The sequence below is a fragment of the Lynx canadensis genome, chromosome B3, assembly GCF_007474595.2.
Source record: "Lynx canadensis isolate LIC74 chromosome B3, mLynCan4.pri.v2, whole genome shotgun sequence".
In the NCBI taxonomy this organism is placed as follows: Eukaryota; Metazoa; Chordata; class Mammalia; order Carnivora; family Felidae; genus Lynx; species Lynx canadensis.
Genome location: NC_044308.2, coordinates 6,311,677 through 6,326,164, shown reverse-complemented (window position 1 = coordinate 6,326,164; position 14,488 = coordinate 6,311,677). Strand labels below are relative to the sequence as shown.

Genomic DNA, 14,488 nt, shown 5'->3' with positions numbered 1-14,488 from the left:
CCACTTGGAGGTCCCGCGCCCTCTGGCCTCTCCCACGCCACCGGGGCTTCGCCGAAAATGCCCTTCCTGTCACGTCTACCCATACTTTAGGTCCATCTCCGTGCTCCTCTGTGAAGCCAACTCCTTCACCCCCGAACTGTTTTTCTGTTGCTTCCCCGGTGTGAATCCTGTGTCTTGAACTAAACTGTAAAGCACTGGAGGGCCTGGGCTGCGTTTGATCCACCTCCCCCACCTCCAGAGCCTGGCACATCACGGGGACGCAAACGGAGCAATTTTAGAGGGGTTTTGATGCCATCCCAGGAAAGGCGATCTGACTGATCGCAGTGGTTGAAAGAAAATACGGTACTGGCCTGCCCTAGCCAGGTGCCCCAGATTGGGCAGGATCCACGTGGAGTCTGGGCAGGGCTGGTGCTCACAGGCCCCTCAGGCTGCCAAGCTGCTAGGCCCTTGTGACCGGTGCGTGGAGGTACAAAAGGAGGCTTCTGTCCCCTTGGCTGACCGGATGTAAACTGTTTTCACTCAGCTGGTGGTCTTTGGGTCTCAGCTATGAGTCAGGTGTGGCTCAGCTGAGGTTCACACGGGGCTGGGGATTTGCTGACGTTCCAGAAGGGGTGAAGCCAAGCCTCTGACACCAAGTGCAGGTCCTCTGTCTGCCTTCCACACTTCTGGAATGGGAGGGGACTCCTCCCAGGGAACGTTTGTTTGGCCACAGGGCCCAGTCTTGCCACTAATTAATCAGTCCAGAAGGTCCATCGTGTAATTCTTAACAAATTGAGGGAACCCTTTGAATGTGCTCTAGGTGTATTTACATTTTTTTTCAATTTCCTACAGAAAGCCAAACATTTAGAAATTTTAGGGGCACTTTAACCTGTGAGTTCTAGGGATGCCTGGATGGCTCAGTCGGTTAAGCATCTGACTTGGACTCAGGTCATGATCTCACGGTTTGTGGAAGCCCTGCGTCGGGTTCTGTGCTGATGGCTCAGAGCCTGGAGCCTGCTTCGGATTCTGTGTCTCCCTCACTATCTCTCCCCAACTCGTGCTCTCTTTCAAAAAAATAAACAAATGTTAATAATACTAAACAAATGTTAAAAAATAATAATAATAAATTGTGAATTCTAAACTGTAGGTATACAATCTTCCTCATAATCTTTTTGGGGGAAAGATGTTAAAGAAATGTGCTCCTCTTTGAGAGGGGTAGCGAGTAGACACCAGAACGTGGAGGGCCAGACCGCAGACTCGGCCCTCCTTCTGCTATGTGCCTGAGACCCTGCAGGGGATGAAGGTCTAAGTGTGTGTGTTTTGATCTCTACCTTTATTATCATCTTCTCAAGATGGATCTTGTTCTTAGTAGACATGACTATTTTTCGGAGTATACGTAAGCTTTTTAGCAAACACGTTGGAGAGCAGTTGATTTGCCCCAGCGCTAAATGGGTTTTCCAATGTCTTCCTTGTTAAGTGACTGAAACAGCTCCTAAAGAGAAGGGGGCGGTGTCAACACCAGTGTAAAGGTGAGCCTTCGCCCCCCACTGTTTGGCTGACCGCCCACCACTCACTATAGATCCCTTCCGAAGACCTCCCCTCCCCTTCAGTGAAGGATTCGCAATATAGTTGATCCTTGAACAATTCGGGTGTTAGCTGCACAAGTCCACCTGTATGTGGATTTTTTATTTATTTATTTTTAAGCATTTATTTCTTTTGGGGAGAGCACAAGCAGGGGAGGGGCAGAGGAGGGGCGGACAGAGGATCCAAAGTGGGGTCCACGCTGACAGCAGCAAGCCCGATGCGGGGTGAACTCACCAACCATGAGATCATGACCAGAGCCGAAGTCAGACGCTCAATCGACTGAGCCACCCAGGCACCCCTTGTGGATTTCTTACAGTCCAGTACTATAAATATATTTTTTCTTCCTTATGATTTTGTTATAACATTTTCTTCTCCCTAGCTTACGTTATTGTAGGAATACAGTGCATAATACATGTAACATACAAAATATGTGTGTTTTTTGTCTGAGGTTCTTGGCAAGGCTTCCGGTCAACAGTAAGCTATTAATAGTTAAGTGTCCGGGGAGTCAGAAGTTCTGTGTGGATTTTTGATTGCGCTGGAAGCTGGCGCCCCTACCCCCGCATTGTTCAAGGGTGACAGTACTCACCTAGGCTCAAACACGCTCTTTAGTTTGTCTAGCTGCCTCTGAAAAGGAAAACAAGACCTTGGCAATCATCTTTCTGCAGTTATTCAAAAATCAACATTGCAAGCTCATCCTCTGGAACATTCTGAGGGCTGAAGGGATGTCTCTCCGACGTGTCCTGTATCCCCTGTATCCTCTCCGACAAGTGTCAGATACTCTCTCCTGGCTTGACCCCCTGGGGAAAGGAAGCAGGCTCTGCTCGCGGTTATCATCTGCCCTTTACATGTTTTTTTCAGCTTTATTGAGCTGAAAAATAAAATTGTAAGGTGTTCCAAATGTACAACACTATTTGGTTCATCATCTGCTTCTTGTTCTGTTTGCTGTTGTGTCTCATTCTAGGCAAGCTCTTTTCGGAGACCATGTTAAGAAACCCCAGAGCCTGGAGGACACTGACTTGAGCCGCCTCTACACAGCCACGTCCCTGATGCAGATTGATGACAACGTGATGAGGTGTGTCCATGCTCAGGGGGCAGGGCGCCAGGCGTGGGGGCTACAGGCCGGCATTGCCCAGCTCAAGGGCTTTTCCTCTGCCCACTTCAGCATTAAGGTCTTTTTTTTCTTTTCCTTTGAATAAATGTCTAGTGTTTAATAATAACTGAAGACTGCACAGAAAAATCCAAATTTCTAGTTGCTCTTAGAAAACAAGAAGTTCTCACCACTCATTCTGCATTCTTGTGCGGTGTACTGGGCTTGAAAACTGGGGACCTGGGGTGCGCACACCCTAGTTGTCCACAGCCCTTACCCCACCTGCCGTTCTCTGACCCTGGGGCAGGGATCAGGTGCCACGTAATTTGCATTTGCAGGAGAAGGAAATATTTCTTGCACTTATCTGTGTCTCTACCCAAAGTAAAAAACAAGAAATAGACAAAGAGGGCTGTGCATTGCAAGAAAACAGAGCCTCTTTCTTTGGGGCAGTGAAGTCTCTCCTGAGTGTAATACACAAACCCTGCCCACTTCAGTCCTTTATCCTTCCCTGCCCCCTCCCTTCAGGCACCTGAGGCTGAGACCCTGACAGTGTCTTCCTTCCTAGCACCCATAGTTTCTGATTGAGCTTAGCCTTAGCTAGAAAAGGCAACGTTGATCTGTGGCCTCATCGTTCTCCTTAAAAACAACATCGTTTTTATTTGATACCTTCAGGCATGATCTAAAGCAAGCTAACTGTTCACCCAGTAGATAGGCAGATATTGACCTGAGGGTACTTATCTTCCTTACAGGATTTTAGTAGCTTTCTTACACCAAGCAACCTTGAAATAAGCCTGTTAACGGTTATGCAAAGGAAATAGAAACTAGAAAATCACTGGTATGTTCAGAAGTTGAGAATGGATTCTACCCACTCTCACTGAAGATGGGAAATGCGACTTTATTGTGGTACTAACAAGAAAGAAACCAAACATTTAAACTCCCCCATTGATCGTCTGAATTTTTTTAAGCCCCAGAGGGAGTGGTGTTCAACTCTCCCTAAAGCTCTTCCTTTTGAATGGTGTTGGATCGTAGCAGTTTTCATGAAGGTCACCAGTAATACTGGAGGCCTGGAGTGCTTTCCTGGCCCTCTGGGACCACAAAGGGACTGACTGCATACAGACAGGTGGCCCAGAGGTGATATCTGCGCTCAGCTACTTCCTGCAGAGTAGACCCTGGCAGTGCAGTCTGAACTTTCTGGAGGCTTCCCAAGCAGAGATGTCTATGGGGCCTGGCAGTGGAGGAGATGTACATCTTCAGGGGAGGCATGATATCTTTAAGACGCCAGTCAGGATAGAACAAAACCACCATTCAGATACCAGAAGTCCTAATGTGCATCAGAAAGAGGTTTCCAAAGATCCCCTGGCCTGAGGGTGACTCGGCCTGTTGGTGTCAGAGCCCCAGGATGAACAGGGCACAGGGCACAGCAAACCTACAGGACTTTCATTCTGGAACATCAAAGGTTTGGTTAAATGTCAATTTATCTCTGACCACTGCTCCGTGGGTGGACGGAATCAGTAACTGAATCTCTGTCTCATGCCCATTACCTGATACGTGTTGCATTCCAGTTCACAGTGGTCTGGGTTACTCAGGCCAGGAAGAATTTTGTTGAAAAGAAGAGCTCTCATAAATGCCTTTGAATGTCATTTTCCTAGCGTCTGCGCGCAGTGACATCTGGTTTTATACTGACTCGAAGTGTGTAACCTGTGCTAATAAATACTATAGATAACACTGAGTTTCTGTGCTGGTGTGCACTTTAATGCCATAAATCTCAGTGCCGTTAAGGAAGGTGCTGTCCCTAGCTCCATTTTACAGAGAAGCTCAGAGAGGTTAAAGAGTTTGCCTGAGGTCACGGGGCCCGTAAGTGGCAGAGTCAGGATTTGAGCCCAGATACCAAAGCCAGAGCTCCTAACTCCTAACGCTGGTGCATCTGTATTGTCAACTGATGTGACGTGTCAGCGTGGGATGGGAGCAGTAATAAAATCCACTCTGCATCCGACCTTGTGACGAGTGTGGCTTCGTCCTCTCCTTCCCAGGAAGTTCCACGGCTACAGCTCCCTGAAGGAATATTATGAGGAGGAGAGCTGCATGCGGTACCTGCACAGGGTGAGTGACAGCACGGACTCAGAGGTAGCAGCAGCTCAGAAGTAGCATCACTTCCCCCCAACCTCACACCCCACGCAACAAGCATGCTCCCCAACCTCCTGAGGCTCGAACCCCGGTAGCTGTTGACTTGGGCTTTGTTTGTGAACCAAACTCTGGCCCTCTGGGGCCTCCGTAAATTAATCCCAGAGCTGCCCCTAGGTGCAGAGCGGGACCCGTCTGCTCCTGTATCCGTGTAAAAGCCCTTAAAATTACTGCAACGCCCTTTTTTTTTTTTTTTTTTTTTTTTTTTTTAGTCTCCTTTGACAGTGTAATCTTGCCTGGTTCCTGCCATGGTCGTTCATAGATCTGTGTAGATTTCTTACAGTTCTGGACCTTTTTTTTTTTTTTTTTTTTTGGCCATTGTGCATTTTGTTAGCGTGGCGGCTAGGACTAAACCTCCAAGTTCCTGCCGTGATCTGGTGAGCCCAGAGGAAAAGAGATGTATTTCTGTATCAGAACGATGAGGAACAGGTGTGCTGGCAAGATGGGCAGGTTTCTATTAACGCAGTTTCTGGCAGCTGCCATAAACTTTATGTGGATTAAATTAAGTTTGTGGCCACTCATCAGCGCCCCGTGTTTTCACCTGCACCACCACCAAACCAGTCTCTCCTCGTTCTTTGTACAATTGCTCCTTTCCCTCAAGCGCAGGACTTCCCATTTAGCCCTGTCAATGTCCACCTGGTGGCTCGGCCCCCTCCTCACCCAGCTGAAGCACGTAATTGTGAATTGCGGTCCTGCCGTCTGTCACATCGGCCACCCCTCCTGGTTTAGCATCATCCCCCAGGCTCTGGGTGCCTTCATTGAAGCCGCTACAGAACCGTTGAGCTGTCTAGACCAGTGTTTGAGACCGCCAGGTTGGCACAGCCAGTGTCTATGCTGCCCGGGTGCGGCTGTCCATAGCGTCTGAGTGCCCGTCAGCCCTTCTCCCCTAAAATGAAAAAGGCTATTTTACTACAATGGATGTTGAACGCAACCCCACTAAGAGCTTCCCAATATCCACCAGCCTACTCTTGGTTTTCCCCTTCAGATTCCTCTAGAAAATCTCCCTTGTCTGGAAGGGAACACCCTCCATTTGTCCTCCCCACAGTATAAACGGAATGAATGTGTACATAACTCTCTGTAGGGTCACTTTTCTGAAAGGTGGGCTAACCTGAAATACTGGGAGTCTCATCAGAAAGATTTTGCCGGTGAGCCCCATTGAGCACCTACCCAGGCTCCATCAGAACACGTGGGTCCCCTAGGACACCTGCCAGGCCCCATCAGATTGCAGTTACGGTTCATGCCACCGCCAGGGAACACAGGCAGCCTTAATCCACTCGTGCAGTGGACTGAACAGGAACCCTCTTCCCTTTGCTTCAAAGGCATGTCCGGTAGTTGAATTTGAGCCTTGACTCGGGAGGAGAGGGGGGTCTAAGAAAGGGAATCGATCATTTATTTCTCCTTTATTTTCCTGTTGCAGATTTATGTGCCTCTCATGCTGGTCAACGCAGCTGATGACCCCTTGGTGCATGAAAGCCTCCTAACCATTCCAAAATCTCTTTCAGGTAAGTGTTCCTTCCTGCTGCTCCCTTGGCCATTCAGCACGTTGCCATGGCAAACTCTGTCACCTCTTGTAGGTCAGCTTCTGTGGGGAAGGACATCCCGTGGCGGGGTTCTCGTTCAGCCTGCCTTGATAGTACTGGGGCTGTGATGAGCCCTGGGCAGAGCCTTGTGTTCTCTCTTGGTGCCAGAGACGACCGTCATTTATATCCATAGCCAAGAGGGGTTTGGGGGAGTTCCCCAGTGTTCTGTGAAATTATTGTTTCAGGGTTTATGGTTCCATTAAATTGGAGAGTTTGATTTAAAGAGATATTTCGACTTAAACATGACACGAGGGGCACCTGGGTGGCTCAGTCGGTTAAGCTTCTGACTTCGACGCAGGTCATGATCTCACAGTTCACGGGTTTGACCCCCGCATCCGGCTTTGTGCTGGCAGCTCAGAGGCTGGAGCCTGCTTCAGATTCTGTGTCTCCCTCTCTCTCTGCCCCTCCCCTGCTCATGCTCTCTCTCTCTCTCTCAAAATAAATAAACATTTAAAAAAATTTTTAAAAACCTGACACGAAAAGCAGAACAAAAAAGCCAATTCTGCTGCCTCTTCTGACAGCCTCTCCATCTGCTTTGAGGATAAAAATATAAGCAACTGAAAAAGCAAAGAACGTTGCTCATGGGAATGCCGCTGTGTTTCAGGCCGGCTCGGTCTCACCCCACGCTAGAGAGGGGCTGAGGGAGAAACGAGAGAGAGAGAGAGAGCGAGCGAGCGAGCACGTAGCAGCAGAAGGAAACACTTGGAAATCCCAAGACCACTTGCACTGCAATTCAGCTCCCCGGGACCCATTCTCCTGCCCTCTGTAGCCCTCCGCAACCACGTTTCTCTTGTAAATATCCTATATTAAGCAGAGCAGGGGCCCTTCTGGCTCGAACTCCAGGCCGGGGGAGTAAAAACCACAGTGGGTGGAGCCCCGTGCCCTGCTCGGAGTGGATGTTGTGTGTGATACAGGTGTGTGAGGTGATAAAGCCGCCCGTCCTCAACCCGCTGTCAAGCCGTAGGCTCCCTGCACAAAAGCAGCCCAGTGAGCAGCAGAGAAAGCGGCCGTGCCGTTTCCTTCCGGTGTCCAGAGTAACACCAGTAGCTCTAATGCTGCCACGCAGAATCTATGAAATAGCCACCGAAAAGGAAGCAGAAGGCAGGGTCACCCCGCAAGAGAGTCCCGCAGAGCCAGAACTGTGCGCCCCAGGAGGTGCCTCCAAGGCCTGGAGCAGCCGGGCCCCTGCCAGTCGGTCCCCTGGGAAGACAGACATTTTTCCGTGGTCCCTGGCCACACATGGCTGCCCGTCTTGCCCCATCTTCACTAATGGCCTCTCCGAGCCCACGCGGGACTAGCCCACGTGTGGACTCCTGAAGTCAGGCTCCAGGTTAGCGGCGCTGGGCATGGCCAGCTTTAAGTTCTGTTTTAGTCTCAAACGAGAAGAGTCTGTGATGAAAGAACATTGACTCCGCTGAAGTAAATAACAGCATACATGCCGTCAATCCCTCCTCAAGGCCTGGCCCCCACCGGTAGCTTCGGCGTCACCTGGGAGCTGGTTAGAAATGCAGAATGTCAGCTTTTCCACCTGGCGTATTAAGGTGCATTGTAAGGGGACAGCCCGGATTTGGAGGCACAGTCAGATTTGAAGCATCTGGCTGTATAATCAAATCACCTGGGGAGCTTTAGCGAGACCCGTGCACCCGCGCGTGCGTGCTCTCTCCCCCTCGGTCACCCCAGGTGATTCTAACATACACCCGAGTTTGAGAACCCTCTGGATTTCAAAGTGTTGCTTAAGCCGGTGCCCATTCCGCCCCAAAGCCAAGCTGTTCCAGTACCTGCTAGATCCCACGGCCTTGGCCACCCGCCTCATCTCCCTCCCACTCTGGTGAATGAGGCAGAGTGAGGAGAAGTCAAGTACATCCTCTTGGTGACCTTCACCCGTGGGGAAAGCCCAGGCCCACCCTGGCCGGCGCCCTTTGGCACATCCTGCCTCGGAGCGCGCCAGACGGTGACTCACTCGGCTGCCTTCCCCCCGCAGAGAAACGGGAGAACGTCATGTTTGTGCTGCCTCTGCACGGGGGCCACCTGGGCTTCTTTGAGGGTTCCGTGCTGTTCCCCGAGCCCCTGACGTGGATGGATAAGCTGGTGGTGGAGTATGCCAACGCCATCTGCCAGTGGGAGCGGAACAAGTCTCAGTGCTCTGACACGGAGCAGGTGGAGGCCGACCTGGAGTGAGGCCCCCGGACTCCGGCGCGCTCCAGCTGCCTCCCCTGGAACCCGCGTCCGTCACCGGCTGTTTCAGGTCCCCCCCCCCCCTCAGTGACCTGGATCTGACCTCACACCATCAGCGGGGACCACCCACCAGGCGCACCTGCGCTGGAGCAGGCGGCCAGTCCCTGGGGGCTCCAGCCTATTTTTGTGCTTAGTTACTGGTTTTCTCCACCGCCTTGTTCTCCACGGTGACTAGCGACAGGATTCTCACCCTCCTGTCCCAGTCTCGGCATTTGATTGCTCTTAAGCCAATTACATCTAGTTTCCCTATGAAAAATGTGTCTGAACGGCAGTTTTGCTTTGCCAATCGAAAGGCTTGTCCCCCAGAGCAGTGAAGGATGTATGCTATTTTGCGGTGGTTGTATGTGTCCTTACGTAGAGCCTGAAAAGTGCTCGCCAACCTAAGCCGATGCTGACGATGCAGGTTGGCTTGGGAGCCCAAGCGCCCGGGCCTCCCACACTGCAGTCTGGCCTCTTACGTGGCCAAGAAAGTTCTCTTGAGTCACGAGCCAGGTTTCTCCCTTACAGTCTTCTAAGGCAGTCTCCCACACTTTTGCCGATGATGAGAATTACCTGGGGCACTTGTTGAAAATTCAGCCTCCCGGGTCCCTCCCCTGGGAGAGGCCGATTCAGTGGGTCCGGGAAGGGGTCTGGAGATTTTAATTTTTGGCCAGTGCCCCTGGTGATCCTCACCACCAGGCAAATTTGGGAAACACTGTTCTGCGGGGCCTTTAAATTAGAAACATCTCGTAGCTCATTTTACGGAAATTTACAGGTAGACGTGTCTCTTGGCTCCCAGGGGCCTCCAAAGTATCGATCAAGGCCTGTCCTCGTGCAGCTGCCTTGTGTAATCACAGCGTGATGTCTCAGAAGAGGGCCTGGCAGGGAGTAAAGTTTGGGCTACGCCAGACTCTGCTTTTTACTGGCTGTATGACCCTGGAAAAGTCCCTTGAACTTCAGTTTCTTCACGTGTAAAACAGGGGACTTGAACCAGGTGGATTGCCGAGGTCACTGCCGGTTCTAAAGATCCATGACAAACTCCGCTCACTGAGGTCTGAGAGAAAGAGCATCCTTTCAGGGAGGCCTCCTGTAGATGTCATCATTCGCCTTTTTTTTTTTTTTTTTCCCTGTCCCTCATTTTCATATAAAGTGGTGTTTTGGGGTTTTTTTAAACATTCGATTATCATTTTACTTTTTTAACCCAAGTCTTTCTAGTTCTGGCTTTTGATACCGAATAGTTCAAAAGCTGGATCTGAGTTTGGAGAAAGATCTTTCCAACCAAAAAGGGTGTTATTTTGAAACCAGATTTTTAATTTAATAGCCTATATTTACAGTCTGTTGGAGAGATCTTTCCAAAGTGTGTCTTTTCAAATGAAAATGTTATTCGAGGTTTCAAGTACTCCTTTCCTCCAGTCCTGTGGTACTTGAATATCTAAAAACCCTGCACTTTGAAAAATCGGCAGTTGCTATCTGGAACTAAATGGAACTGTGAGTGAAATTGTCTGGATACTTTTTTTTTTTTTTTTTTTTTTTTTTTTTTTAATGTCCCTGCTTCATCTCCTTTGCTCCAGGACAGACAGGATTATAAATAGCGGGTCTGTGTGGATGTTTCAGGGGTAAAGGGAGCCAGGGCCTAGATACGCCCCTCAGGGTTGCAGGTGGATGTCTTCTGGGCGTCGGTCCAAGTGGCTGTGACAGTCACGTCTGTAACCTGAAGTTTTCTGACAATCACCAGATCATCCTAATTAATAACATCAAAAGCAGCCGCTGTCTCAAAAGATGGAGATTTCTGTGGTCTCCACATTGTGGTGGTGTGCTTTCTCACACACGCCAGATTCATCATTGTGACTTTTGCGCCCAACCGTTACGTTTCTAGTGCATTTCCTTTCCGTGTTCTTTTAGCACAGATTGGCACTTTATCATCTACCCCCTCAATTTGGAAGCTGGCCCCTCCCCTCTTGCTTTTCCCTCCACCCTATAACACAGCTGTAACCTAGAAGATTCACAGTCCTGTTTCCCACTGCTCCCTTTGTTTCTCAAGACCTTTTGTGAAATTAGGTAAACGAAGCAATATCTAAGTGGGGCTGAATCACCATCCCGGGAAGCAAGGGGTGCCTTTGCCTTAGGTCACATCTCTTGACCTGTTCTGACAAAGCAGTGGCCAGGTACCCGCCCCATTCAGGAAGAGAAAAGACACCAGTTCTGGAGGGGGACCAGAAGTCCCTGGGGCCCCATGGAGTTGAGGCAGGGGTTGGGGCCAGGCCTTGGTCGCCACACGACCGGAATTTACCCCAGGGGAGCGTGGGGGCCCTGTCCCAGCTGAAATCTTTCTATGTGTATGACTCTGAATGGCACTCACATTCCATTTTGGCTCACATGAGATCAACTGAAGCCCTTTGTTCAGGCTTCAGGCTCTCAGGCATGGAAATGAGAATGTGACCGTGGCGGTCTTACAGGAAAATTTTTGTTTGTCCCTGAATGAGAGCACAGAGGCATTGAATTAACGGAGATGCAAACCTGCCTAATAGACAAGGGAGCGGCATTTTATATGTAGGTCAGCCTTTTCCTTCCTGCAGCTTTCTTTGCGTGTCTTCCTGAAGCCATTCATTGCTGATGAAGGTCCTGTCTGGCTTGAAACAAGGCCGAATGTTCAAACATCATTTGAACATTATATCTTAAAATCAGAATAAAGATATAACTTGCATGGACCTAGCCAGTCCTGTTGCAGGGGTAACACATCGACACATGAAACACCACGGACGGGAGGCACCCGCATTTCTGCCGTACTCTCGGCCTCTTAAAGGGTTAGGAGGCACCTTGTGAGCAACTGATCCGGGTCAAATTAAGATTACCTGGAAAATGGCGTCGTCTCCTTGATACCTTGTGTCACAAGGAGGTTAAACAGACTTCAGGAAAAGCTCTTCTCTTCCCTGCGGTGAGTTTGCGCCAGTGATTCCAGAGCGGCAGGAAAGCAGGAAGTGGTTTGTTGTCAATGTATTTGCACCTCTCTTTGGCACCTTACGCTCGCGAGGAACCCGGTGACGTACTGTAAGAGGTGAAACAGGGCTGAATAGGAGTGTGCCCTTACTTGACCTCGTGGTAGGGGACCAGGGTCCAAGAGACCCAGGTTCTTGTCCTGATTGTCTCTAATTCAGGCTGGATTGCAGGCAACCACTTCACCTCTCTGAGCCCCAGTTCCCTCACCTTAGACCGCCTCTAAGACCATTCACCTATTTACACACCATTTGCCTGAGGACCCATCCTTGCAAATGGCAGTGGCTGCGTCCAGGCTCCAGCGTCATCTTGGGGGGACTCGGACAGAGGGAACTTCTGCTGAAGACCCTCGATGTTGCCCAAAGCCCTGTGTCTGGCTGGCTTCTCTTTAGACTCTCCGCCGGCATCTCAGTACCCTTGCTGTCCCGAGGGTGGTCTTGTGACCGGGACAGGTGCTGACCATTGGAACTAGGCGAATGTCCCCAGCCTTCTGTGTGATTCAGAGCATTGAGATTCATAGTCTTATTTCCCGGGGCAGAAATCCTTCCCGCTCAGGCTTTCATTCTGAAACTACAGTCTTCATTAAAGCTGAGCTTTCTGGATAGCTGAGCTTATATGCCTGGCATCTGAATGAGAGCTCTCTTTGTAACTGTGTGACTTGAGATCCCTTCTGCCAGCTCCAGGGGAACAATGCATGTGTTCTTGTTGGTGTTTGCCAGGCAAGCAGATGTCTGAGATGTGAGAGGCTTTTCTTTTCCTGTGGCGTCGATTCGTAGAGCTCAAGGAAAGACCCCTGAAACGTCACGTGGAGTCCAGAGAACTCAGGGCTCTATCCTCCAGGCAGGACAGGAGAGTTATTAAAAAGCAATTCACCACAGCATCGCCTGGAATTGTTCTCTGTGCCCAGAAGGCCTTACTTTGCCTGTAGAGTATCCCCTGCTGTTCCAACAATAGTGCGGCACTGGAACTTAAAATCTGCCGTGGAAGTTCGAAGCGAAGCCACAGCAAAACCAGAGAATCCCTTCGTGTGGCCTGTGAGTTCCTTGTTACGTTAGCTCCCACCCCCCACCCCCACCCCTCGACAGCGCGCGTGGTTCACAACTGGCCAAATGTCTCGTCCTCCGATGCCTCTCTTCCTTCCCGGCCTCGCTCTGTTCTTCGGAGCCACTTTGGACTACTTGGATGCTTCACAAAGCCATGAAAAGTGGCCTGTCTGTGGCATTTAGAGGCCAAGCGGTTGAGGGAAAGGTTTTTTTCCTCCCTCTGTTATCTAAGCAGAAGGAAGGACCCCCCTTCTTCATAAACTAGGATTGCTTTTGCCAAATTGCATTTGAAGCCGAGGGAAGGGGCACCGGCCCCTGCTGGCAGTGGGAACCGGAACGCTCTCCAAAACTAAAGCTGCTTCCTCGGGCCTGCCTCACTGCTGCTGCCGCCCCCGGATGCCACCCAGGCATCCTCCCCAAGTGGCCCTTAGAAGCAGACTGCAGAGCCCAGCTCACCGGCCATTCCCAGACTCCCAGACAGTAGACAGCTGCCCCTTCTGGAAGAGTCAGCCCCCCACCCCACCCCGAACTGTCTTTCCTGGCATGTATGTGGGGAAAGCGTTCGTGTATCTCTAATGAACAAGCTGGAGTCAATTTCTAACCAGTGGGTTGTCTTTCACCTTGACTCCGGTCAATTAGTAATGAAATCTACAACCTACTTTCTCCCCGCTTCTGGTCCCCATTAGCCAAGAAATCTACTATTGCCATAAGTTGGGGACTGTCCATTTATAGCCCCTGCAGAAATACCCTTCATCTCCACGGGCATTCTCCTTCTAGACCACCCACGTTGAGGAGCCCAAGTCACTGACGGGAGTCCTTGCCGCCCCCCTCGGTCCCCACGCCAGCCGCTTCTCTCCCAGACTGTTCCCAGGGACTTGGCTCATCCTGGGCATAGGACTTCGGTTTTGTCTGGCTTTGGTTTTGGCCTCTTCAGTTTTCCTAAAGCACAAGTCCGTGTAGAATCCTGTCACCTCTCCACACCAGTTCCAGATGACCCGGGCCTCTCCCCACTGCCTCGGGAAGACCTCCACTGTACCTGAGCTTTTGACTTCTGCCAACGCAGCTGCCTTAGCAACACCAGGGGCGGGGGGCGGGATGGGGAGCAGGGGCCATCTCTCCTTTTTCCGGTTGGACTCGGTCAACCACGTTCTTCTGTTGGCAGATCTGCTTCCAGATTGATTCTTGAGAACCATCACTTTCGCATTCCTAATTTTTGTCTGTTTTGTTTTGATTTTGTTTTGTTTGATTTTCTGAAACATAAAATGCTGCCCTGAAAATCATGTGTTTTTGAGTTTGTGTTCTGACGGCCTCCGTGCTGCCGGATTTTGGGGGGGAAATACAGGATCCTCCAGCACAGAGGCGTTTAAGATTTGCAACTAGCAATGCAATTTTTTCTAAATATGAGGATATTTACCTTTATTAAGAAATTATACTAAACAATGGTGTCCTTGATCATTTTATGTTCCCATATTCCTTTGGGCTCTATTTTGATTCTGTGTGGTGGTAAACGAAGATCATTACAAACAAAAACTGTAATTTTGTTATCTTTGATTCAATGGAATTTCTTTACTTAAAAAAAAATAAAAGGCTAAAACTGTAGCATGGCTGTGTGTCCTTTGCACAATAAGAGTTTCTGTCTAAAAGGATTCTTCCTGGGGCGCCTGGGTGGCTCAGTCGGTTGAGTCCAACTCTTGATTTCGGCTCAGGTCATGATCTCATGGTTGGTGGAATCGAGCCCCAAGTCGGGCTCTGCCCTGATAACACGGAGCCTCCTTGGGATTCTCTGTCTCTCTCTCTGTCTCTCTGCCCCTCCCCTGCTTGTGCGC

General features: G+C 50.1%; 1 protein-coding gene across 1 annotated transcript in view; it reads left to right on the top strand.

Moving 5' to 3' along the window:
• Positions 1 to 14,261, top strand: part of ABHD2 (abhydrolase domain containing 2, acylglycerol lipase) — a 105,645-nt gene extending 91,384 nt beyond the window's left edge. The window contains exons 9-12 of the mRNA XM_030317409.1: positions 2,525 to 2,635; positions 4,681 to 4,750; positions 6,249 to 6,333; positions 8,393 to 14,261. Coding sequence (XP_030173269.1) covers positions 2,525 to 2,635; positions 4,681 to 4,750; positions 6,249 to 6,333; positions 8,393 to 8,589 — 463 coding nt within the window. The 3' untranslated portion in view covers positions 8,590 to 14,261. The remainder of the gene's footprint in view (positions 1 to 2,524; positions 2,636 to 4,680; positions 4,751 to 6,248; positions 6,334 to 8,392) is intronic.
• The last annotated feature ends 227 nt before the right edge of the window (positions 14,262 to 14,488 follow it).